Source organism: Poecilia latipinna, unplaced genomic scaffold (genome assembly GCF_001443285.1).
Source record: "Poecilia latipinna isolate Pla-1442-1.1 unplaced genomic scaffold, P_latipinna-1.0 Scaffold4164, whole genome shotgun sequence".
In the NCBI taxonomy this organism is placed as follows: Eukaryota; Metazoa; Chordata; class Actinopteri; order Cyprinodontiformes; family Poeciliidae; genus Poecilia; species Poecilia latipinna.
The window spans coordinates 1-26,358 of record NW_015116780.1 but is presented as its reverse complement, the minus strand read 5'-3'; the positions used below and the strand labels follow the sequence as shown (position 1 = coordinate 26,358).

The window sequence follows — 26,358 nt, the reverse complement described above, 5'->3', positions numbered from 1 at the left end:
TAAAGTCTTAGAAAACTAACTTTATTACAGTCACAGTGCAATAATAGATGTCAAGACTGTTCCAAAACATCCTTCAACAGAGCAAATGTGAGCAACAACAGTGGGTGAGTAAAAGAAAAAAAACTGTTGTAATGCACAACACAATACAATAATTACTGCACATTTAGCAATCATCAAAATGAGAAGATGTGTAAAAATGATGGCAGCAACAACATAAAGCAAAAAACTCTAAAACCTGGCAAAAACATAAACATGACAATAAGTCAAAATATTAAAAATGTACAGCAGAACTTTCTTGAGTAATGTTTCTCTCACTGTAGGTTAAACACTGCAGACAAGGGTGACAGCGTGAGACACTGAGTTATTGAAGCCAAGCTGCCAATGAGTCAACACCAAGGAACACTGTGGATAAGCTTGATAATGCTTTGGTCTTTGACCAAGAGGAAGTCAAGATAATGATGTAAACCATTCTCAGCCATGAGAGAAAATTAAGTCAGCTGTGGAAAATCGTCTTGGATTTCTCAGCTCCAATTTTCTGAATACCATTTTGAATAGCTGCATAAAGTTTAGGCTTGGGTTGCATAGAAAAGCTCAGTTGTTATTGTACATCACTGGCCATAAAATGTTCTCATATATTTCACATTTTCATGTCACAAATGTTGCAATTCTTTAAAAAAAAAAAACTTAATGAACTCCTTATAAACGTGGATTAACAGAAAAAACCTTAATTTTGTCTGACACTTGAAGCTCCTGATCACTACATTTCTCTGCCTGCACACGTTCGTGTGTGTGTGTGTGTGTATGTGTGTGTGTGTATCTGCTTGTGCGTGTGTATTCATCGAATGTTCTATAAATACTTAATGTTCTATGCTCTTCAAATCTGGTTAATCTTTGGTTTAATTCAAATAATTAGACAATCGGTTAGCACCAACAGCTATAAGAAAATCCGCTCGGTATTTGTGCTGATCAAAAGGATGTCTTAACGAGCCCATCGGAACAGAGGGGGTTACTCTTTGCCACTAGCTATTGAAAACCATTGAAGCAAGAAGGAAATGATTGGGGATTTGTACGTTATTCAAACAACAAAAGAAGCTTTGAATGGTGCTGTCTTTAGTTTTAGTATGAGTGACAACTTGTGTGAGGGCAGCCGAGACACTACTCTACTTACAGATGCATCACAATGATTATCATTGAATAGTTAATTTATCAGAGATATTAAACTAGTATTACACAGACAGAGTAATATATTTCAAGGTACAGCTCTTGAAACCCAGAATTCAGTTTCTGTGGAAATTAAATAAATGAGATTGTTATAGAAAAGTATGTTATAGCTGTGTTATGACTAGGAGAATATCTAGTGGTTATACAGTCACCATGGCCCTTCACACGGAGACCAAGGCTCATAACCTTTTTACTAAATTAGAAAAATGTTACAAGAGTCATTATTCAAGTATTGTTAAAGAAAGTTAAGTAAAGGAAAAACTTATGGTAGAAAAAGGTCCACATACAAAAGGGATAACAACAAGACTGTGAAACTAAGCACACTTAAGAGTTTTGGGGATATTCATGAGACAATACAGTGATATTCACTTTATCTGCACACAAAATGCTCATATTTTATATGCACCAGTGTATATCTTATGAGCTAAGAAATATGTTAATACACAGAATCTGATTCAGACAATAAGATGCTGAGGATAAACCACTGTATAGAAAACCAGCAGGAGGTAACAGAAGCAGAAACATCCAGTCCAACAAAAATTTGACATTTTAAAAGGGGAAATTTTTAACTCCAATATAAACCAATAACTGTGATAATTGGCCTATTATGAACTCCATAAAGGAACGGCTTGCATTTCTTATACTTTGTGGTCCTGTTGATAGACCTTAGTGAGTGAGCTGTCATTTTCAGTTTTCAAGAACTGTTTGTATGAGGTCAAGTTGTTTCAGACATTACACTGCAAGGTGGAGAGCGGTGAGTCCTGAGCAGCCCAGCACGAGACAAAGACGGCTCTGTCTCATTGCAACTCAGTGGCAGGAAAAACAGGAAGGCTCCTGTCATTTCTCTGGATGATGGGAATTCTACAGGTGCACTCAATAAGTGAATGACGATGATAAGTAAGTGACTGGATGCTTAATTTGAGGCTGCCTCGGCCGTCGTTACTTTTTCTCGAACGTCATTAACCCCTCCAGCTGCATGAGCACGTGTTCAGTTGAAGGATATAGATTGCCCTTGGAAAGACGCCATTGGGGTTTAAAAGTTGTTTTCAAATGCTAAATTTGCTGAGAAGATATTTGTACTTAATATCTTCTCAGCAATCCTAAAGTATTTTACATGACTTGCAATATAGAACATTGTAACTAAACTGTATATTTTAACTATAACTATATGTGAAGATAGTACAACAACCTGCCACACCAGCTCCTCCAAGAATTCAAGCATGTTTCTTCTAGTCGATTTCACTGTGGCACACAAAAGTTATGTGAATTCAAACTATAAAGCAAAATTTAGAATAAAACCACCAAAATATTCAGAGTGGCCTCCACGTTGTCCCCACTTTGTCTCATCATCTTGTACTGCACTCATCTGTAAATTAACCTCTGACACAGCTCTCCACTTTCCTTTGTAAAATACCTAATTCATGCGGAGTGCAGAGGAGAGAGTGGAACATTCTTGTGGGGATTACAGCACCCGCAAGAACGTGTTGCAGGAGGATTAACCAGGCGGCCACCCGTGGATTTAAGCAGACAAAAAGGTATCATCAAAATGACAAAAGACTGCAAGAGGATCTAAAAGCCAAAGGCAGAATGGTGAGATAAAGAACCTGAAGGGTGGTGCATTGGCCCCAATGTAAAGATGCAAGTACAGTAACTCAGTTACCAAAGCTGGTAGCTGAGTTAAAACACAAAGCGTGGAAATTAAGACAATGAGAAACAACATCACCTCAGTCACTCCGTGGAGACAACCGGGTGGCTTTGGTCATACATTTCCAGACAATAAAAGGGCTTGTAAAAACAAGAAGAAAGATTAAGTTCAAATGACATTTGACAAAGTGCTAGTTTACAGTGTTTAAATGCAACATACTGCATTTATTCTTTTTTTAATAAATAAAGAAAAGAAAAGCAGGACAAAAAACCCACAAAGAAGCCTTTGTTTGTTAGTTTTCTGAACTTGATTCTTCATTCTTAAACAGCGCAGAGCCTGAGTGGCAGCAATATTGTAGTAGCAGGCAGCAAGCCAAACCAAAATCATAAAAAACTGCATACATCATTTGTTTCTAGATTACCTGCCATTTCCATTTCATTTGCAGCAGTACAAACAGTTCCCAAAGACACTGCAGAGAATGTGTGAAGGGCCTGTGTTCACGTTCAGTCTGGAGGGTCAGAGAGAAGATGGTAACTTTAAATGTCTAATTTGATTTATTGATCAGAAATAGCAACCAGAGTTTTAAGAATACAGGAAATCATCAGTTTAAAGAAACTAGCTATGCGACTAGCTAAGCTACTTCCACATTTGTGAATAAAAAAATCTGGCACAGAAGACGGGAGGATCTCTGGGAATCTATATCCTTGGCTGACACTGTTGTAGGCTGTGTGCTGTGCTGTAAATTTGATGTGTAATTAGGATAAATTATAGTGGTCTATCATACATTTTGTCATGAAAACCCTTGTTATCCATTTAAAGAGGAAGAAAAATCCCATAAATAAAATTTGGTGCAGTAAAAGGCTGAAAGCTTTTGCATGGAGCTTGAAACTTATTGCTTTCACACTGCTCAGCTGAACTGGGCCACACCACACACACTGCTGCAATTGTCTGACTCATTTAATGGGCAGCCACAGGCAGATGCAATGAAGGATAAAAGTTATTATGAGTTTGCTGTAGTTGGAGAAAGTGTAACTAGAAATACTGAGGAGTATGGAGACTATTTTAAAAACAAAAGGCTATTGATTAATATAACAGTTACATTTGGCAAAATAATTATGGACTAGTTTTAGTTAGTATTAAAAGAAAAAAAAAATATTTTTTTCAACACGATAAACAAGATTCATGGAAAAACAATATTTTAATGAAGGACTGCATATCTTCCACTGCAATTATTTTTTAACTACCTCTAAATATACACTTAAAAGAATTGTGTTACTGTTTTAATGAAACTTTGAGTATTTTTATTCTCAATTGATCAAGAATTGAAAGATTCCTTGAGCATTTGCAATAAAACATCTTCTCTACATTTTCATGCCATCACTTTATTTTGATCGACATGATTGCCAAGAAAAGTAACTAAGCCAATTAAACAGTATTCACTGTAAATAAAACTCACCATGGATGTTATTGCTCTTCAGAGGAGTCTGTGTTAGGATTATGAAGCAACCGTCTCTTCTGTCTCTCTCTCATCTCTTCATCATCAGAAAAACTTTGATGGATAGGGATGCCTTGTGACACTAAACTACAACCTGGACACAGAAAGAGCTCACATGTACTCACAGATAACATTGAAGTCCCAACTACAGTTGTAAAGAACTGAACATTTTAAAAATGCAGCGCCTTCCAAAAGTTCAAGATACCTTTCTTACAAAAAATACCTCATGTCTTTTATGAAGGTTTTATGTAATAGACCAAGATAAAGTAGTACATTTCTATAGAGTGGAGGCAAAATAGAGGCATAGGTTTAACGGTTGAAAATTTCAAGTCTTGCCATAAACTCTCAGTTTTAGGTTCGGATGTTGCCAGGGCCATTGTAACATCTGAACAGGCTGTTTCAGAACAGATTCAACATTTTCTTTTTAATACATGGTTTGTATCTATAGCTGTATGTTTAGGCCTGTGTGTGTCCTGCTGGAAGATGAACCGAAATCAGAAGTCAGAAGTCTTTTGAAGCCGGTATAGCTACATTTCCAAAGCACTCCACGTTGTGGTATCTAAAAGCACAAAATTACTTCAACCTTAAAATATAAAATATAAATAAGTGATGTGTAAAGCAAAAGTATTACCCATGGTTTAAAATTGTTTCTAATTGGGGACTCTTGTGGCACATTTGTAGCTGGTTCAGGATAGTTATCTTGTTAACCCTTGTCAACCTGGGACAACTTTGCAACCTTTATCATTAATAGAAATCTAACATTCCTCAGTGGTCGGGTCACAATAGATTACATATGCAGAGACAAACACACCTGTTTGCCCTGTAACACTGCCACTAGCCTGTTCTCATTCAGAGATTGCCAGATTGAGAACCTGTTTTAGAAAACAAAAACAAAAAAAAACACTTGTTCTGTCCTGATTTAGAGATAAGAAAAAAACTACTATAGCTGCCATCATTACAGTTAAATCAGTAAAAAATAGTTTTCTTTACAGTTCTCCTCCTAAGAAGCTCGGTCCGTGAGTAAGACTGGATTTCACCTTCCTCTCCATTCTCTCTCTATCTCTGTTATCTCTGAGTCTCCTCATATGAGTGATGCTTCCTGTGTTGTCACTATCAGAAGCTAAACCTGGAGGGAGCGAGTCAAAGAAAGCCACCCCCAGCTCTGCACAGCATGAAAACACAGCCTGGGGCCTAAAGGTCAACAGGGGCCAACATGTCAGAAGGGGGGGTCTGGGGGGGATCAGAGGCCACTAAAACATCAGGCTGCCCTGCTGTTGTGTGTCTGATCCAAGGGAAGCTTGGTGACAGCTAAATGGATGGGGATTCACATGGTGCAAAGAAATGAAATGAAATAACACTGATAATTTTTCTTTACTTTTAACATCTTTGTGTAGATTGCTATGAATCAATGGCTTGGTTGGGAAGATTTTAAAATCCATTTGATCTTTTTTTTTTTATTTGTAAGTTAGACAAGTATAAACATAATGTAAGAAATAAAGCATTAACAAAGAAAGACAAGTGCTCAGAGGTCTTGCTGACAAGCTGCAAATCCAGCAAATTGACTTTAAACTCCTCCAGGGCTCTGAACAACCAAGTGTGTGAATAAATGCCTGGGAGGAGGCCGTGCGCGCGGGTGTGTCTGTGACAGAGAAAGTGGAGAGCCAAAGAACACAGCTTGTTGAAGTCACAACACGTGTTGCAATGTTAATTTCTCTTTGAGTAGCCAGAGTTTGGCTCATATTACGAATGCAGCTATAGAGAAAGTGGAAGCGCAGGACACCAGCAGGCTGCAGAACTGCAGCAGGAAGGCGGGTGGGGGGGCTTATGACGTCACATGGCTACCCTGCATGATCCAGAAAGGGGAAGACCACCTCACGGCTGCCCGTGTTGAAGCAATCATGGCAGACTTACTCACAAGTATTTCCCAGAACTAAGCTACCTGGGGGTATATTCTCCGCTTTCAAGTTCCTGCTCAAACTCTCTGCTTGAATATTAAATTACCTTTAACTGCTCAGTTTATTGGACAGTAAAATCTGCAGAGGGAGAGCTAAGTTTTAAGAGTTTCACTAAGAGCTGTCGTCATTACTATATCCCATGAGAGAGGATATTGGTAATAGGAGTGAGCTTGACTAGTTCAGAATTTTTGTTCTCTCTGTCCTTTCATGGTGCCTTGCATAAGTATTCACTCTCTACTTGGTCACATTGCAACAAACATAAGTGTATTTTGAAGTGATTTGGTTTATCAGAAAAACACAAAGTAGCTCTTAATTATGAGGTGGAATAAAAAGACAGTGTATGATAAGATGTTTTGTCTACAGCTCCTTCAGAGTTATCTGGAGCCAGTTGAGTCTTACGGTTTCTATTTTCAGTTGATTGACTGAACAAACGTTCAAAACCTTGAAATTACGTTTTATAGCCTGAACCTTCTTTAAACTTCTAAATTTTTATTCATGACCTTTCTTCTGTGTTCCTTGATCTTTGTGGTGGATTTTTTTTTTCACTAATGCTCTTCAAGAAATGTCTGAAGCCTTCACATGCTTATGTTATACTCTGCTTACTATGTAACTTCTGAAGATATCTGGCTGCACTATATTGAATTTAAAGGTAAAACAGTACAGTTGGCTCACTAAAAATGAACCCCACAATTGTCAGGGTCTGACATTTATATTTAGATAAAATGTGATAACTTTAATGCATCGTTTTTCAAAAACCAACAGACCTTTCATGAGAATAGTCGGCTCCTGAGAGGGATGTCCGCCGTCTTCACTCTGAGAGGCCTCACCGTCACTGAGAGCAATTTAGAAAAGAGCTTAGTTTAATGTACAAGGTTAAAAAGAAAAATAATGAGTGGATACATCTTCATTAAAATTAGCCTGTTAATATGCCAAAACATTAATACACAAACATTTAGCAAAATAAGACATTGGGGAAAAGTAGTAGGATGTCAAATTTGTGGGTTCACTGTTATCATAAAAATAGCAACTTTTTCAAAATAATCGCTAAACCTTTGTCTTCTTTCTTCCTCTTTTTGCTGCTCATCAGCATGGCTGAGCAGTCGGACGGTCTCTTGCAGTCCTCTGATCTTCGCTTTCTTCTCATTTAACACCATGACAAAACGCGAATACATTTCCTTTTCCAACATCTCCTTATCCTTAACCTGCTGCTCCAGCCTGTTGGGACAAACATACAGTATCTCCATGTGAAAGCGAACACACAAACAACTAGAATGTGTTTTAACTTGCCTTCTTATTTGATATTTGGGATGGTGTTTACAGGGACCTAAATTTTAAAGAATATCATAACAGATCTGAAATGGGAGATTGAATTTGTGCCGCAGACAAAGAGAAAAAAAAAACCCTTCTGTCTTTTTCACAATGTACGGAAACAAGGTGTGACGTTTCTCTTTGATGTGTTACAGAGCTCAAAGCATTAACCAAATGTTAGAAAAACCAACACATGGAACGAAGAAAGTGCACAGTTTTCAAACTTTAGGAGTGTGCACAGAAATAAGAAAAAATGAGTCTTTGGAGGATTCTGTAACTATATGAATGTAACCACAAATGTACAAAATTCCACAACAAATTTCATACAGTATTGATGGAAAAAGCATGAATCCAAGAAACGTTTACATGTCTAACAGCTGCCAATCTTCCAGCAAAATTATTCCAGTATACAGGCTTAAAAGTTTAAAGCAATGCTTTGTGACATTTCAGGTCAAAAGTAAAGATAAAAAAAATAATGGATGATATATAAAAAATATTTACATACTTTTCCTTTTTTTAGAGCGTGTTGATCACAGGAAGCATTTGGTTTTTCACGTTTGGATTTTCAATTTTGACTTAATCTTTGTTTAATAAATAACAAAGATGTGTGATATTAAAGACTTGAGGAAAGATTTGGGTTTTTTTGTTAAAAAAAAAAAACAATGGATATGAATAAATGCTAACATAGCTTTAAGAAATATACTTAACACCAGATCAATTTTTCATTATTTTCCCAGACTTTTTCCCTTGAACTTCTTACTCTTTCAGTATTCGCAGGTGATCCTGTCTCAGTGTACAGTTCTCCTCTAGGAGTCTTGAGTTTTCCGTCTCCAGATCTGCTCTGTGCTGCAGAGACTTCCCGATCATCTCCCGGATGAGCTCCACAGAGTCTGGCGCTGGCTGAAGCTCCACAGAGCCCAAGTGTATCTAGAACACCCAGACAAAAAAGAAAGAAGAGTATTAAAAGGTGACGAAAAGTAAGGAAGAACAATTGCATCAGGTTCTTTTTGTGTTTTTGTACTAAAACAGCACAAAATGAAGATTTTTCTGCTGGTTCTCTGGCTTTATTATTTATTAGTGACCAAATGGCCCAGCAGTAAAGAATGACCTTAATTATCAAGCCCTCTTCCTTTGCATTGACAGATTTATTGCCTAACACGTCCATCCCTTTGAGCAAGGCCAACTGACAACTCAAGATGGATCGTGGTCTAAATAACCGCATTGACACTGAAACACAAGTGGATTCTTGTAGTCTGGAAAAAACCCTGAAGAAAGTCCACTTGGCACTGTAGTCTTAACAGTGACACATAAAACTGTTAACTGGCCTCATCTAGCTTCCAAAAATCAGCTACCAGTGAAAAGTGAGTAAGCATTTGCACCTTTCTGTCATCATGAGAAGTTCTGGTGGTGCAACAAACATTGCATAAAATTTTCTCTGAAGTGGGAGACTGTTTGAGAATGAGGTGTTTTCTTATGTCTGGGGAAAAAAAGCCAGATGGTTTATTGATTCACCAGTAAAACTATGCAAGTGAGACATTTCCCCTTTCTTATTTCTTTTCAGTAGCTCTTTAGAATTAAACACATCCTTCTGGCGCAAGAAAATAACCCACGTTTGGTTTTCGTTTTGGCATGAAATCACTGAGAAAGAACTTAGAAGCAAATGCTGCACACAAAAAGATTTAGAGTTTTCCACCAATTTGATGTAGAATGCCAATTTTATCACTGACAGCAGCTCTTCATATTTGGTTGGCACCCTAATCATAGCTGCATTTTCACTCACACACACACACGCGCACAGATATACACACACAGAACATAGTACACTGAAAAACCAGAAGGCAATACAGTGCTAAATCTATAACTGTACAGAAGTCGAAGAAACGCTGTAATAAAGCCGCCATCTTCAAAATAGCTGTCATTTTTGACCTGGTTTGATGCATTTCTTGCAGACCACACATCTGTTTTACTCTCTTTTGATTAACTTGAATGTGTCTTTTAACAACTGAGTTCATCCTGTCCTCAGAGATTTTCTTTTTCCTGTACATATTATATTACATTCTAGAACATTTCAGCTTCAAAGTTTGCTTCAAGTAATCTCTTTTTTTTCTGACTCTGAGCAATTATACCAAATAATCAGTCATCCATTCATTCCCTATAGCCACTTGAACAATCCCAGTGCGCTGGGGACCTTCTCCATTGATCATTGGACGACATGTGGACAACACCCATTAAACTTAGTCTATCACAGAGACACCATGCATATGAACACTCATCTAAGAGCAGCTTAGAGGAGCCAATAATAGTTCTGTTTTAAACTGGGAGAATGCTGGAGTACCCAGAGAGCAGTCTGCTTTTTTCCAATGCCTATTGATGATTTCTAAACTGTGCAACAATTTAGAAGAAAAACGTTAAAACCAATAGTTATCTAAAAACTACTACGAGTTTCTGTTGTTTTTTTCCCAGTTTTTATTCTTTGCTTCTCTGAAGAAATGACCATTTTTGAGAAAGTAGATTTCACTTGGCCACTATGGCTGTGCATTGACCACTCCCTGCATCTCGTGACTTGACAAGCTTGATAGGATGAGCACAGGAAGAGGACCACCCAGAATTTATGGAGGATGATCCTAAGAACTAAGGCTTGTTCAGTAACATTAAGTTGTCTCAGATGGCCGGAGCAGTGTTCTCTCATGGAAGGACTTAGTGTGACTTGAAGCTTAATGAGTCATCAGCATGTTGATGTAGCTGTGATCCGGTAGATGGGTGGCAAGATTATTTAGTTTGGCAAGTTTGGGAGAGACACCCACTAAGAGCGCACAAAGGTTGTTATATCGAGTTTCAGTACTATTCACATGATTATGTTAAATTCCAAGACGTATGAATTTGTAGACTGGGAGAGGATACATTTTACCATCTGTTTGCAAAAACTAGGAGGCTACCAATTTGTGAAGGTTAGTGGAAGCTTTGATCTTCCTCTAACCTCCAATCCATCTTCTCTTCAACCCCGTCTTATACTTCTTGCTATCTGGATCTAAATCTCTCCAATGCTCTCCACCTAAGAAAGGTCATATGACAATAAATCAACCACATATGAATGTTAGAAAAGAAGTGAACTCTGACATGCTGAGTACACAAATATTTCCACACTTCAAAGAACAATGTTAATGCTAATACCCATCATTTGCAGTACAACTTTTAATCCAAACTAATGCCTGGAACTTTGTAAACCTTTGCTCTGCATACTGACAGAGTTTGGACATTAAATCTTCTACAAGCAACACTCAACCAGCTGAATGCACCAGAAACAGACATCTAAACCTCTGCTAGGTCAGACTCTTGTTTACTGAATGAGCATTAGACTAACCTCAGCTGTTGTTTATTTATTCTGCTCCTGCTGACTTTTAAATACCAACGGTTGCATGTTTCTCCATCCTTAAACTTCTGGGTTTTCTAAGAAGATCTACAGCTGTAAACACAAGCACTTAACATCACCAAGGGTTTACTCTTATAGCACAGAAAAAGGAAGACATATGCTAAACAATCTATAAATACTCAAATCTATTCAAACAGTTTGCTTGCCATTACTGAAACATTGTAATTAATGCATTTTAAAGAAGCCAAGGTAAATGTATGTTTGACTTTGGCTCCTTTAAAAGTAAGGAGTGGAGTGGAATATTCTGTCAACTTTTCCTTACTCAATTTGTTTCTCCTGACACAGAAAGTTAAAGGTCACATGGCATGTTGTTGCCAACTTCTGCCAAGATGTGGGAGGTCAGACTCTTTGTCTGTGAAGGAAAACCCACTGCCACATTCTTTTTCTCAACTGAAACAACAATGAAGCAAATATATTGTCAATTTCTGCCTCCATACCTTTATAAAAAATCTCACAAAAAACACTGAATGTTCCAAGTTTTGACACAAAGACATAAGAAATTAATAGCAGCATTGTCACTTAGTAATAAAACTTAAATGCTTTTCACGCCTGGTGTGTCTGAGATACCGTACGATTATATTTTCGTAGGATAGCATAATTTAGGAGAATGTGTTAAAATCAAAATGTCTGGTTTCTCAAATCTACAGTGTGGTTCAGAGTGTGTGGTCTGGAAATTTGTGTGTGTCTGTCTCAGTCAGACCGAAAGGTCAGATGTTGACATGGCTGTGCAGCACAACTGTTCTGGTGAAAATGTAACATGCTGTGAGTACGGAAAACAAGGGGTTTGTCATCAATACTACTAAAAAAATTAAATCAACATTTAGGGTTACTGTTTTCAGGATTATATCTTCCTTTAATCAAAAGCATTTTTGTGGCATCACTCCATAATCTCCCCTTAAACCTTTTGGCTTTCAAATAATATCAGCGTTGACCATTGATTATATTGAATGATTTATATGAATAAACAAAAAAAACAAAAAAAAGTTGGCCTAAATATTTGCATACAGACTGACTGAAACAGGCATTTACAAAACTCTGTGTGGAACTTAAAACTACCACTGCACATTGCTCTAAGCATATCTTACAGTGAAATATGGTGGTGGCTACAGCATGTTGTGGGGTTGATGTTTAGCAAGGACACAAAAACTGTTCCGGGTTAATGGTTAGATGGATAGAGCCAAATGTAGACAAGGAGAACTGGTATACAAAAAAAGACCGCAGGGGAGATTCATCTTTCAGCAGGACAATAGCCCTAAACATAAAACAAGAATTATAATTTTATGCTTGGGATTAAAGCTTATTCATGTATTATAAGTGTACAAAATACAGACATAAATCCAATTGAGATTGAAAATATGTGGTTAAAACTATTATTATGTGCTTTCCAAACAATCTGTCTGGGCTTGAGTTCTTTTGTTGCAAAGAACAGCCAATAAATTCAGAGGCTATATTTGCTAGGGGAGACATACCCCCAAAAAACTGAAAAAAGGGATCCATCACATTATCAGGGCTGAACAAAAATGCATTTTTTGTTTTAAATAATTTTTTAAACTATGCTGAGCTATTTCAAAGCATAAACATTGTTGTAGTTTGAGAAAGTACATTGTCAAACATATATCTTATATATAGTTTCAGTCTTTAAATAGCTATTGTGTCTACCAAACAGGACAAGTGAGTGGGAGACCTGGAGCTTCTCATGACGATAAGACAGTATTCAAGCTTTGGCACGGCTACTTGGTACGGGAAACGTGGGCAAAGAAGCTGAAATCAGCTTGTCTTCTCAGTGCCCTGATCTACTGTGAGGGGGCGTGACGCCAGACAAAGAGCAGGAAGTGAGGGGCGACAATCAGTCCAGTCTTGATAATGCAAACTTTCACAGAAACAGCAAAACAAGCTACCAGACAGGACTTTCTCAAGAGCAGGTAGTAGGGCAAAATACTTCCTTCAGTGAGGAGTCTGAGTTTAAAGATGTTGGTTGCTGACAAGTTAGTTACCGCCTCTTGTTTTGTTTTGTTTTTGCTCGTGCTTAGATGAGTGTTCATTCAAATTAAAAAATTTAATCCCAATAAAATTGGTTTCGGCTGAAAGTGTTGAAAGGAATCCAAGGCTAAGTCGCATCACTTACACATCACCCTATCCACTCCGGTAACGTGCCATTGGAAAAGGAGACCCAGGTCCGTTTACAGGTGCCACGATGACTAACTGCATCCAACTATAATACCTAAAATAAAAATAATAATTTCTGCTGGGATTTCTTCAGGTTGAAAGAAAGAATTGTTTAACATGTTGTATTCATTTCCAGCTGCTATTTTTATTTAATATTATATTTATTTATTTAATTATCTATTATATTTAATCAGTGAATAAATGCAATGCAAGATTGGATTTACATCTTATAAAAATATATAATCAGCTCCTCCAGAGGAATCCCAAGGTCTTCCAGCAGCCAGCCAAGAAATAAAGTTCTTATCTCTTTATGCTCATGACTTATTTCCATTTGTGTCCAGAGGGTGTAACAGTAACTCAGACCATTATGAACACCGGGTTAATATTGTGAAGGTTGCACTTTTAGCCTCATCAATACGCCCATCCAGAGATGCACAATAAAGATCTGCAGATTCCCCAGCGGTTTCTGGGGGATGGGGTGTTAGCAACAGATTGTTTGAGCCCTGTGGGTTGTAGGGTGGGGTCCTTTTGGATTGGGGTTTGCTTACCACAGATGTTATCAGACCACATTAGATTTGTATCTGATGAGTTTGGAGACCAGCTGCAGATTTAAAGCTTTGTTGTATTATTTGAACTATTCCAAGCAGTTTTGCATACCATTGTTCTGCAAGAGGATTGCCTGCAAGTGAAGGGGCAAGCTGGTGACATGTTTTGCTGTATCACAAGTCTGACACATCAATTTGAATACCGGAGTGGAGGTATTTGATAATAAAACACTGCAATTCAAGAAAGAGAGCAATGTCACTGACTGTACCAATTAATGTTGTGGCTGAGATGTGTATTTGACTTAGTCCAGGGGTGGGCAACTCCAGGCCTGGAGGGCCGGTCTCCTGTAACTTTTAGATGCGTCTCTACTTCAACAGACCCGAGTCAAATAATGAGGTAGTTAGCAGGACTCTGGAGAACCTGACCGAACGTAGGAGGTGATTCAGCTGTTGGATTCAAGTGTGTTGGACAAGGGAGACATTAAGAGTTGCAGGACACCGGCCCTCCAGGACCAGGATTGCCCACCTCTGACTTAGTCACACTTTTGATTCCTTGATTTTCTTTTCTGTCATTGCACTAAAATAGCTGAGCAAGCTTCTAAATTAAGGCCTTAGATCATGACTAACTTTAATGCCATTATTATTCCCTGTCATATAATTAAATTACAAAAATGCTAGACCCCATCAAGGCTGAATTTATTTCAGTCTCATTTATTTGATTAATCAGATCAGGTCAACTATAATTTAATATTCAACATCAAATTCTATAGTCAGCTTTGGAATGAATACGTTTCTTTCCTGGCACACCGAGTTTAGAAGATTTTGTAATGTGGAGTTGTGTCTGAGATGGTTTCAAAATCTTTATCTGAAGCAGACGTCAACATGTTTCTCTTATGGTGCTGCCCACACAGCTAAAGTTTGTGAGTCCAAGACATGCTATTACTGCAGCGTCGCTTTATTTTATATTAAGATTTCAGTCATCGTATCATCCAGACTAATTCAGATTGTTCAGATTTTCTTCGCTATTGCTTATCATGTAACACATCCCCATCCATATGAGAAAAATCAGAAACACATTAACCGAGGTAGAAAAGGTCGCTGATCAGCCGATGTGTAAGACAGGACAGCCCTGTTCGTAAATCAAGGTTTTATGGTCTGTACTGTGTTCCTAACCTTCTGGCCCTCTTTCTGTGATCATCTTCTTTTGAGCAGTGCCCACAGACCATTACTGACCTGCTCCCTAAAGGCAAAAGCACCCCTAGGTTAGAAGAATGACATGAAAATCAACAGAGAGAATCCGGAGCTGCTCTTCATCAAACATGTCAGTTGCAGTGAGTAATCCTCCAGAGCCGTAGAAAAGGGGTTAGCTTATGCTTTTTGAACATTTTCCGGATTTAACAGTGGCTGTTGGAAATATTTTACGTTACCACTTTTTCTTAATGTAGCCATCTCATTATGTTTCGATTAATGGCAAGACAGATGTTATTTGTAAAGTTACAGTTTGTGACTTTTTTTCAGTTTCCTGTGGGCAGCAAAACCTTTATAACTCCACTATAATGTTGGGAGGCAATAAACCTTATCTTTAAAACGGCCCCCACCATAAAAAAAAAAATAAATAAAAGCTTCCTTTCTATTTTTGTTGTTTGTCATTAGAGGCATTTATCCTCAGGGAACGGTGATAACAGGACGTAATGTTATGGCGTTCAAAAGCACTGATACATTTTAATCCAAAAAAACTCAAAACCAGTACCAGCAAATCAGGCAGCAGTGGAGCGTTTCGGGATATAAACCAGCTGAGTGACCTGCCAGTCAATGAAAGGTTTTTTTTTTTTAATAATAAACACATTTTCTTAAATTAAAGATTACATGTTATTCCTTATTTATAAAATAAGCTTATTTCCTGACAGCATAGAATACACTGAAGTATTTATTTTAATTTTAACCAGGGGGTGCCATTAAGTGTGGAGGGAAGAGGATTTTTCTCAATCAACTTAATGAGGAAGACTACGTTCACACTGCAAGACTTCATGCTTATTTTGCAGAGATCTGATCCATGGCAGAGGAATTAATGGACCATGTTGTCGTTATGGAAGTAACTGTTTGCGCAGTATATTTCTCTCTGTGAGCACAGATTCTGAAGTGCATGTGAGCAAAGTGATTAACTCCACTAACAGTGTCTCCTCCAACACAAATTTGCAAGTATGTCACCTTTTAATGATTTGTGTTGTTAGGTCGGTCAAAACAAACAAACAAAAAAAAAGTCAGATCTGGGCAACATTTGTTTGCAGAATGTACATAGTATATGCTCCATTAATAAAGGTCGAGCTGAATCCAACTATTGTTTCTGGTGAAATGTCTTGTAAAGTATATAAAGATATTTTATTTCTTGCCTTTTTTGTCACAGTTAATTATGTTAATTAGTCATCATTGCAAGTAAAAAAAAATGCTAATGAATTCTGGTAGAATGTTTTGGAAACAAATAAATACTGAAAGACATTCTCACCAAAATGTTGTTGCAGATCTTCTGATATGAAAGAAGATTGTGATCCAAAGAGAGGCAAAAAGAATATTCCTCTTTCCCATTTTGTTTTCCTCCCACTCTTTCTTCACCTTTTGTTAGAGCTTGAAGAAGATCTTCAACATATTTCTCCCTTATGACTCCCATCTCATTGGCTTCTCTTGTCACCTCATCCTCTGAAACTGATAAAACAATCACTAGTCAAACAATTACACTCTTGAAAGGCTTTTTTTTTTTTTTTTTTTACTTTTATGTTGCCTTTATTTCATACATGCATGGAAATGAAGCATGGAACTTGGAGTTCACAGACGATTGCAAGAAAAACTGTAAACATTAATTAAGCAGTAACAAGAGTGCACGTGAAAGCAGGTTTTAAAGGAAGCATGCAGAGAAACTAAGGGGGGATGTCATCAGTTGTTGCACAGCTGCTAATGCTGGCTTGAAGGTCCCAATTAACACATAAAACACAGAAACATTGACAACCCAGGAGCCCACACATAGCTGTTACAATTCTATCTCTACCTGTCAGCTCTGCAGATGGACAGAAAAAAAAAGCTATGGAGTAGTTATGTTCCAGGTGTCCTTTAAGAGAACACATATTCCCATACACACATAACCACAGACCCACACATACACACAAATACGTCGTTGCATGTGTACACACATTCACATTAGCGTTGGCTTGTATTGACAAAGACAACCCTTGTAGAGTTTAATATAGTTTCTACACCTGTAAGCTGCACAGTATAGGAGTAAAGAAGAATAATGAAACAAGGTCCCCGCTGTCCCTCAGGTTAAGCAATCAGAACAGTCATGACATTATGAGATGGGGTCAACCAGGTGCTGTGGACAGCCTGGTGAATGGTACACCTGCTGACAAAGTCATTTTCTACCACTGACTCATTGGAGTATCTTTTTGTTAATAATCTGGATACAGTTTTCAAATATAAAGTCCTTACCTTCTCCGATCCACGCTGAGCTTCCGTCAGTGAGAGCTAGTGTGAATCCAGCACCCAGGTCCACAGCCCAGTCAACTCTTAGGAAGTAGGGGATGCCTGGATTCAGAGTAATCTGCTGCACCGTGCCACTCATGTCTCATATAACCTTAATGCCTGCAGAATATCAAAAAGAGGTATTTACAAATCCTAAACAAAACTCCATGCATTCATCTTCTGTTTTCTTCTTATCAGAGATCAGAAAATTCAGGTATTCCACCCAGGAACATTCTCCAGCTCCTTCTGGGGAATGCAAAGATGTTTCCAGGCTACAACAACATTCAAAGTGCCTCCAGCAGGTACTTGGTCTTCCCCAGGACTCCCGTTCAGTGAATGTCCCCAAAGGGCATCCTAATCAGACGCCAGAATTACTTAGACCAGCTCCTTCTGATGATGGAGAGAAGACGCTATACTTGAAGTTCTCCCCAAACGGTTGAGTTCTTCATCCTCATTTCGCTACTTGTGTCTGGATTCTTGTTCCTCATGGCAAGAGCTGAGAGTCAAACCATAGACTCAGCAATAAATTTAAAGTTTGGCTTTTTGCCTTAGTTCGTTAGATCAGAGCTGCACCCATGTTATGGCATTCAAAGTCCTCATCCATTCAGCAGCACTTCATCCTACCACCACCAGTGAAAAAGACACCAGCATACTTTAAATCTTCCACCTAAGGCAGAGACTGACCACCATCTGAAGAGAGCAATCAACCTTTTTCCGGTTGAGAACTATGGCCTCAGACTGCAGTGGCTCAATGACCTTGATGAATTGCAGATCACAATAACAGACGAAACCTTTCCCAGACTAAGCAGACCAGGGGATCCCCCAAGAGCCTGGACTGTCGGGGGTGGGAGGGAGCGTTGTGGGTGAGAGCCTGGTGGTCGACCGTTTGCTCCAGGCTCGACCAGAAATATCTGAAATGCCTAACCAAACGGGAATATAAAATCCAGTCTGGTAAAATGCAGGCGGGGAGGCCGAGGTGCCTGTGAATGTTAATTTCTGGTGGCATAAACTGAGTTTTGGTGGAAGCATGAAGCCATGTTTCTATGTAAAACTGTATTATTCTAAATGTATAAAACAACAGCTCCCTTTCATGTGGTCAGCTTACTTTGTTGGCCTTTTAAAGGAGGTCCTAGGATCTAATTTGAAAAAAACCCTAAGAGCGTTGTAGGGTTATCAATCTACCAGATGAATCACTGTGCTCCATTGTTTTCCTTCTTGGCTTTGGGGAGCAAGGCTCCTTGTGTGTGTCTTCGGTGGGGGTATTTCTGAGTCAGTAGGACCACATGGATATTAACAGGTTTTGGCAGATTTTTTCTCTCTTTCTTTTTTTTTTTTTTTTTTGTGGGAATGTGTGTTGCTTATTATCAGCAAGATAATCACACGCTGTTAAAAGGAAAATACACAACTATTAAACCTCAGGTAGGTAGGTAGTGCATTCAGAGTATTAATTTATTATATATGCAAACACTTCTAATATTTCACCGCCACTCATCTAAGCGGCATCTCATGGACTCCCAAAAACATGTGGACATGTCAACTTAAGAGTATGATCAGCTTTGTAAGCTTCCTGACCCAGAAATACTCAGTGAAAACACTGACACAGATTTAAAGATCATAAAAAGTCCTAATTATATTTTGGTTTTGGAAAGTTTATTTATTATTTTTGTTTGTTTTGTAATTTTGTGAAAAGCTTAGATTATGCATCCAAAGTTATGTCAGACTATTACGAGGAAGTTCAAACCAGTGGGACCCACTCATGTTAAAGAGCTTCCTGCTGTGAAACTGAATTGTTATTTGCCAGTGCCACGGTGATAAACAGCCTGAGCCACATAACCCTCTGGCTAATGTCTTTGCTGCCTGACTCATGGCTGCAGTTAAAGTGAGGGCTCCAGCTAGAAACAGCTGTCTTTCTACAGCTAAGACCTAAACTGTTCACAGGGTTACAATATAGTCTAAGTCTGTGCCTAAAAAGGCTACTTAGTTGTCAAGATGTACATGTTGTGCTCTGTTCGAACCTTTTAAGAAACTTTTACTTGATTGTGAATAGTCAATCCTAAACATGTAATTATAAGTTCCACAAGTAGTGAGTGGTGAATTAGACAGCTTCCCTTCTTAAACACAGGGAAAAGAGTGTGGAGAGGGAAGGAAAATGCCAACTAAACGAGCAGTTAAGAAAGCTGAACAATTTGGGGGAGAAAAGTCAATGATTGGCCACGTTGAATTATGCAATGACATGATGAGCATTTTACTGCTAAGTAGTTACTGCAAGCCATTGTTAGCCATGCTTCATGTACACTATTTAATCAAAGATTTGTCCACAAAGTTAATACAGATAGATGATATAGATTATATTGTAAAAACACCAAGTATAATGTTGTAAATATCTACCTATTTCCACACAGTTGTGCTATGATATCACCAAAAAGGTGGCAGTAAGAATTTAAGCCTTTTTGTTACTCAATTGAAATTGGAGGCAAAATTAACACCTCGACTGAGTGACTTTGTTTCTTCTCAAATCATCCCTGAGTTAATACATGCTGACAACTGCAGCCCAGAAAAACCAAGCAGAAAAACCAAGCAAGAGCTCCAGTTTCAATATCAATGTCATTCAAAGTAATGCAATTTGAAACGATAACATAAAAGTACCTATGTATCTCCTACACACACACACACACACACACACACACACACACACACACACACACACACACAGAAACACCAAAACTTGAGTACATGTAAAAATGTAACACAGAACAGATTAAGGATGACCCTTTGTGCTTTAAGAAGGGGCGTAGCTGAACAAATGACGTTGCTAAAGGCATCAATTTTAACCTCATAAAGTAAACCCAGCTACTCATTAGTTACTGTAACATCTGTTGTGAGGGAGCGACGACCCTGTGCTAATGACAGAAGGACACTTCCATTAAATAACCAGCACTGACTGTCTGTCTGTCTGTCTGTCTGTCTGTCTGTCTGTCTGTCTGTCAGGGATGGATAGTCGTGCAAAACCATCAAAGCCAATTCTTCAGTCTTACTGTCAGCATCTGTTCAGATGCTAGACCTTCCGATACAAACTTTGAAGCAAATAAATCATCAACAAAAAAACACCAGGACACTTAGCTTTTATCTTAGTCTTTCCTATACAGTACCATTCTGACACTGTTGAAATTCTTGAAAACTTTATGGTATTATTTTTTAATATCTGTAATTTGATGTTGATCTACAGTCAACAGGTTGCATAAGCTAATAATTTAAGTGATTAGTGCTTATATATATATATATAATCTTTTGATTTTAATATGCAACTAAATCAAGAAATCTGAAGCACAGCTGTTTATTACCATATTTCTTTTTTTTTTTTTAAACCAAGCTGCTTTCTCCATATCTGGGATCAGTCTTTGCCTAAAGCGAAAGAGTTCAAGTATTTTGGTGTCTTGTTCATGAGTGACAGCGGATGTAGCAACAGACAGGTAGACAAACTAGAGTTTTGTCTGCGTTAACAAGAGTGACACTTAATGAATCTTGATTTTCCGACTGATGGCAGATCTTGGGGGGATTGGTCCAAAATCTGCAATCGGTGCACCACTAGCAACAGGTCATTTTGATCAACAACAAAACTAGTAACTTACCAAAAAAAAAAGAACTAACACAGTTTACTTCACAATTAAATAAACTACCAGCTTTCTTTGGCATCAAGCTATCAAAAGTCAGCCATTTAGATCTGTTCTCCTCTCAACCATTACTTTGGTCTTAGAAATGTTTCCTGCTTTTGCCATCCTGATAGAAACAATCTCAGTCTGGACTGCTTAGACACATGGTTCCAAGTTAGCTTCATACTACAAATTGCCATCAGGCCAGGGGTGTTCGCTGTGTGTGATCAAACTTAGCATGCACTGCACATAGTGGTACTACGTTGGACCTTGATTTGACAACAGCGCAAGGACCTAAAGCAGTCAGCATACTGTAAATTATAAAACCGAAAGGCATCATGAAGAATGTGGGCCTGTTTAGGCTTGAATCCCATCAGTGAAATTTCTAAAACATTATTTATGTGTGGTTTACAATGTGACAGATTTCCTTGCGCGAAGCGCACTCTAGGAGTGTCTGGGAAGGAAATGTCAATTGGGATTTACAAAACATGGTCTAAATGCAATCAAGATGGCATGTGGTTTGTTCAAGGGAGGAGACTTCATTGCGAAAATGTTAAATGAAAAGTGAACCACAAAACCCTATCTTTACGTCATCATGAGACAATAGCATAGAAACCTTTATAAGTGCAAAATATTATGGTTAATTTAAGTTTTACTTGGATATTATAGTGCAAAAAAAATGAATCTGAATCTGGGAGATATTGGACTGTATTGGAAATAACTGGATTAAATAAATAAGAATTGTAACTGTTAAGTATACAAAATGTTTAACAAAAAAAGAGTCAACAAAATTGTATTATTCCAATCAACTCACAAATACAGTTTTAAAAATCTACTTTACTCTTTGCTAAGAAGGATTAAATAAGTGATAGAGCAGCTACCAAAATGGTTCACAAAATGTTAAATGGAAACATAGATGACCAAACAAACAATAAACTCAGGGCTCAGGAACTGGCATACAAATGTATTCACATCCCTTGAACTATTTTCCAATTTGTCATACTAAACTACAAACTACAATATATTTTACTATGTAATGTATTTCAATATGAATGTGTAATTAAATTTCATTTTGATTGTGCAAAGGTGGATTTTTCATTATATAAAGAACATTACAGATAACCCTGCATCCTCTTTATGACATTTTTATGCAACCACAGGATGTCTTCAATCTGAGCATTATTCAGAACCCCTACTGCTACAGGAGATCCTTCCTGCCCGCAGACATGAAATCTACAAGAGCTAGATCGGATGTCTTTAAATAAACTTGTATGAGTTATAATGATATTCAATTCCTTTAGGATTAAAAAAAATATATTATTGAGTTTAATTGAACTGCATTGAATTTGTTGTTCTACAGGGACAGGGAAGATACTCAAAGATGATCAGACTATGGATAGTCAATTGGGACTATATAAAAGTCCCAATTGATATAAAAGTCCCAACTGACTTTTATATTTACCCTATCCTATCTGCCATGGATAGGATAGGGTAAACTTAGAATAAAATCAAGACAAAAAAAATTTCCAAAATTACAATACTGTTTGAATTAAAACAGATTTGAATGATAGAATGGCACAGCCAAAATCCAATTTATGTTTTGTGGAAATATATATATTTTTTAAAATACAAATTCACCAAACTTGGTGTAATTTCACCAAGTTTCACAATTCTGCAAGAGAATGGGCATATAATTCTACCTCTAAATGTCCAATGCTGATCAAAACATATACCAAATGCAGCTAAATGTGGCTCTCGGAGAGGCAACTTACAAAATTTTTGGGGATGGAGGGAGACATGTATCATTCTTCATTATGCTTCTTAATTAGGTTTTACATTTTTATTGGTTTATGACATAAAATCACAATGCAATACCACAAGTTCGTGGTAATGGCTTGATTATCACGAGCAGAGTCACAGAGTCCAAGGGGTACAAATACTTTAGCATGGTACTATATTTCTGTCATATTCTTCTAAAGGGAAAAAAAAGGTATTTATATTTGTAAACAAACAAACAAACAAAAACTCATAATGTAATAACAACTTCCTGGTTCTATTGTTGCTGTATTAAAGGATTTATCAGTTTACCACAGGACTTTAGTAGTATTTTATAGTGCAGGAAAAGCATTAACAGCGTGCATAGTTGACTGCTGCACACTATGCTTGCTTATATGTTTTCAAGATAATGTTCTCTTCGGACAGAAATACCTACTGTTTTAAAACTTACGGGTACAGGTTAATTGCTGCCACGTCCAAACGCTTAAGTTTTGAAAAAGAAAAACACTGGCTAATCATTGCACACTTACATTGACAGCTCGGCTTCTCCCTTCAAGTCGTTCTGCCATTTGCTCTTAGCCAATCACCAAACAGCGTAAGGTGTTACGCAGTTCGATACGTGTTTACGTAAGAGACGTCCTCACTAGTGATACTACGTAAATTCCAAAAGACAGGAAGTGTGATGTGGCTTTGATTGCTATCAAAATGGTAAGATTGTTTTCATTTTATTAGCAACATCTTAATTTATAGTGCAGTTATGTCTTTTAAAATCCAAGTCTGCTTTTGTTGTCCGTCAGTTGGAAGCTGCGTGGCATGCTGCTAGCAGACATGCAGTTTATGCTAACCCAACAAACTGAGTTGCTAAAATCGGCTAAAGATTTAGCAAACTCCGCTGTGGTGTTTTCGAAAATGGATACATTGCGAACGTAGCCGTATTATCACATGAGATAGCTTATGTGTCACCGTTTAAAGACCCGTACGTTGCTGTAAACGATGCAAACCATAATGTTTTTTGAAGGTGTGCCACGTAGCTGGACCACTTGCAGCATCTGGCTCTGTAGCGTGGCAGTTTATAATGACCGAACACACTTATTTAACTAGGTTCACTAGAGAGATTTGTTTTAACTGGATAAGCAGGGAGGCATGTTAATCTTTCTAACAGCCTTCTTTTACAAACTTCCAATTGATGTTTATATTAAAAGTTAGATTTTTTCATAAATATATATAGTAGGGTGGTAATAAGGCTGTAGCTGTCATAAACTATCATTTGGTAGACTAGCTAAGCATGTAATCATGAAAGTGGTTGAATTGTTGTTTTTGCTCGTTTTTCATTTTTTTTTTAGCATATAAAATAATCTACTAAGACTATTTTTTAACTTGTGAGAGAAGTCAGTATTTAGCACAGATGATGTCACAAACCGGAATATAAGAAATAATAAAGATTTTCTCGGCGTCTTTCCTAAACGTCCAGCCCATAGTAGCACATAAAAAACCTACTTTTTTCAGAAGTGATGAGGCCAGTAACAAAGTCATGAGTTGGAGTACAAACCACAGACCTCCTGGTAGTGACATATGTATTAAAGGTGATCGGATTTGTAAAACCTGAGCAATAACTAAATAACAACAAAGTGCACCATTCACATTTTTGAAAGCTTTAATAAACATGCGAGAAAAAAGTCAGACGTTTGATATTTGGTTATGAAATGTGATCATTTCATGGTTATGAAATGTGATCATTTTATAACCAAATGAAAAGAAATTAGATGTATTTCTCTATACGTCTTAACTGAGCAGAACTTTGTGTCAAATATGTATTTGTTTTTTTTATTTTACAGTCAGCCATTTTCAACTTCCAGTCACTGCTAACCGTGATTCTCCTGCTGATCTGTACCTGTGCCTACATCAGAGCGCTCGCTCCCAGCCTGTTGGACAAGAATAAAACCGGGTATGATCCGACAGATTAAAAAAAAAATCATCTGACATGTTTCAGATTCTCTGGTTGTAAAAGAAAAGAAAAAGAAATAATTTTCTGTTTTTCAGAATTATTGCCATTATTGATGGCAATAATTTCAAGCTGCATAATCAACACACTGTCAGGAAGAGTTGCCATTGGCTTGGGTCTATCATGCTTTGTCTTTACATCTTCTTGTATATGATCAAGGCCAATTATTGCTCATTTATCCAAGCGCTTATTCACTACAAAGTGATTGGTTTTAAACTACTAGTTCATTCTTATTCACATAATCATTTTTTGTAATGCACTGTGGCCATTGAAAGTTGTTTACACTTATTAAAAAGCCTCTCTCTTGTCTCTGGGGTCTGGAAGCATAAGAACACATTTTAATAATCATAAGCTCATTGTTGTTTCATGTGCAAACTCTGTGATTCACTTGTTTAATAAACCTGGCACAGTCCATATGTGGCCAAAGCTGAACTCATTCACTGACTCACACAGCACTGATGAAGGGAGAGGCATTTCTCTAGACAAACACATAACAGGAAGGGTGGCAGATGGAAGGATTTGTAATTTCTTGTGTGAATGGAATGAGGTATTTTGTGCTGCTCTTTGATGAATGGAGATGCTATAAATCTTTAAATATGATCATATGGCAATATTCTTTTTGTTTATATCCGTGTAATAGTAAAAGACTTTTTTCTAAAATGTGCTGTTCTGACTGTGCACTAGATATTTACTTATTAGTCAATAAATATTGGAAGACATCCTAATATCCACCATACTTTACTAGAATGGCAGCCTTCCTGGTTTTCTTTTTATTTTATTTTATTTTTTTTATTTTATGGAGTGAGGGTGACAAAGATTATCACAACTTCTGCTCTCAATATTTATTAAAGTTTATAAAGTACTAGATTTCAGGAAATGTTAATGATTGTTTTTTAAATGTTTTCTTTTATTTTGTGTTATAGACTCCTAGGAATTTTCTGGAAATGTGCCAGAATAGGTAAGCATGTTATTAATGCCTCTCATTAAATTAGAATATTATCATAGTTAATGTATTTTGGTCATCAGGTTGCGTCAAATGTTGCTGTATAATGAAATCAGCATCTCTACAAAGCTTGTCGGTAAAGAAAAACAAGAAGTCTTCTAAGATTATCTGGGAGACACCTTTCCTGATATTAGATCTTATGAAACGCTGGACCAACACTCCAAAACATGACTAATTGAAATTTTCACAGTGTACTTAAAGCGACTCTGTGCCTGTCTGTTTTTCATCCAGACTCTGGAAGCTCGTTTTCATCTGATAAGAGGAGTCTGGACCACTAGGCCATAGTCTTCTTTTCTGTACTCCTGCTGTTGTGTCTGAATCAGGGATGGTCTAACATTAGAAATATAAAAGTTGTGGCCATGTTCTGGATACTTCTGTATGCTGTGGCTTTGGAAGCACTTTCCTTTCATATGCATGTATGCAGCCCTCTATGAACAACCAGAATCATGTGGATGGAGTCAGCTGCTGTCTATTGGATACATGTCAAATAAGCAACCTTCACTGCACTAGTGTAGGCCGTTACATAAAATTTTTGTATTAAGTCTTTCTTGTTTTTTATTGGGTTTATGACATTGAAGTTGGGGGGCGGGGGGGGGGGGGGGGGAAAGTTTTTTCCCGGCCACTTTTTTAAAAAAAATAAAAAAAAAAAACT

General features: G+C 37.5%; 2 protein-coding genes across 3 annotated transcripts; one reads left to right on the top strand and one right to left on the bottom strand.

Annotated features, from left to right (window-relative positions):
* Positions 1-23,299, bottom strand: LOC106942290 (DNA repair protein XRCC4). Of its 2 annotated transcripts, none has more exons than XM_015025536.1 (8): positions 23,232-23,299; positions 17,243-17,395; positions 16,269-16,465; positions 8,385-8,551; positions 7,367-7,531; positions 7,081-7,148; positions 4,323-4,455; positions 1-3,374 (listed from the first exon to the last, which is right to left on the bottom strand). In XM_015025536.1, exons 2-7 carry the CDS (start codon positions 17,373-17,375, stop codon positions 4,331-4,333), a joined length of 855 nt encoding a protein of 284 aa, XP_014881022.1. In that variant the 5' UTR covers positions 17,376-17,395; positions 23,232-23,299; the 3' UTR covers positions 1-3,374; positions 4,323-4,330. The 2 variants fall into 2 exon arrangements, with proteins under 2 accessions (XP_014881022.1, XP_014881021.1); XM_015025535.1 differs by having other exon boundaries at positions 23,138-23,250.
* A 10-nt stretch (positions 23,300-23,309) lies between these two features.
* tmem167a (transmembrane protein 167A) lies at positions 23,310-25,705 on the top strand. Its single transcript, XM_015025537.1, has 3 exons — positions 23,310-23,409; positions 24,537-24,646; positions 25,627-25,705. The coding sequence occupies exons 1-3, from the start codon at positions 23,407-23,409 to the stop codon at positions 25,688-25,690; spliced, it is 177 nt and encodes a 58-aa protein (XP_014881023.1). The 5' UTR covers positions 23,310-23,406; the 3' UTR covers positions 25,691-25,705.
* The last annotated feature ends 653 nt before the right edge of the window (positions 25,706-26,358 follow it).

Bases quoted from the DNA above. Each gene is read 5' to 3' on its own strand.
- LOC106942290 (XM_015025536.1), bottom strand. From the start codon at position 17,375: ATGAGTGGCACGGTGCAGCAGATTACTCTGAATCCAGGCATCCCCTAC. The intron at 16,466-17,242 runs GTAAGGACTTTA...TTGTTTTATCAG, and splicing joins CTCAGCGTGGATCGGAGAAG to TTTCAGAGGATGAGGTGACA. The intron at 7,149-7,366 runs GTTTAGCGATTA...AATTGCTCTCAG, and splicing joins GAGGAAGAAAGAAGACAAAG to TGACGGTGAGGCCTCTCAGA.
- tmem167a (XM_015025537.1), top strand. The intron at 24,647-25,626 runs GTATGATCCGAC...TTTGTGTTATAG, and splicing joins TTGGACAAGAATAAAACCGG to ACTCCTAGGAATTTTCTGGA.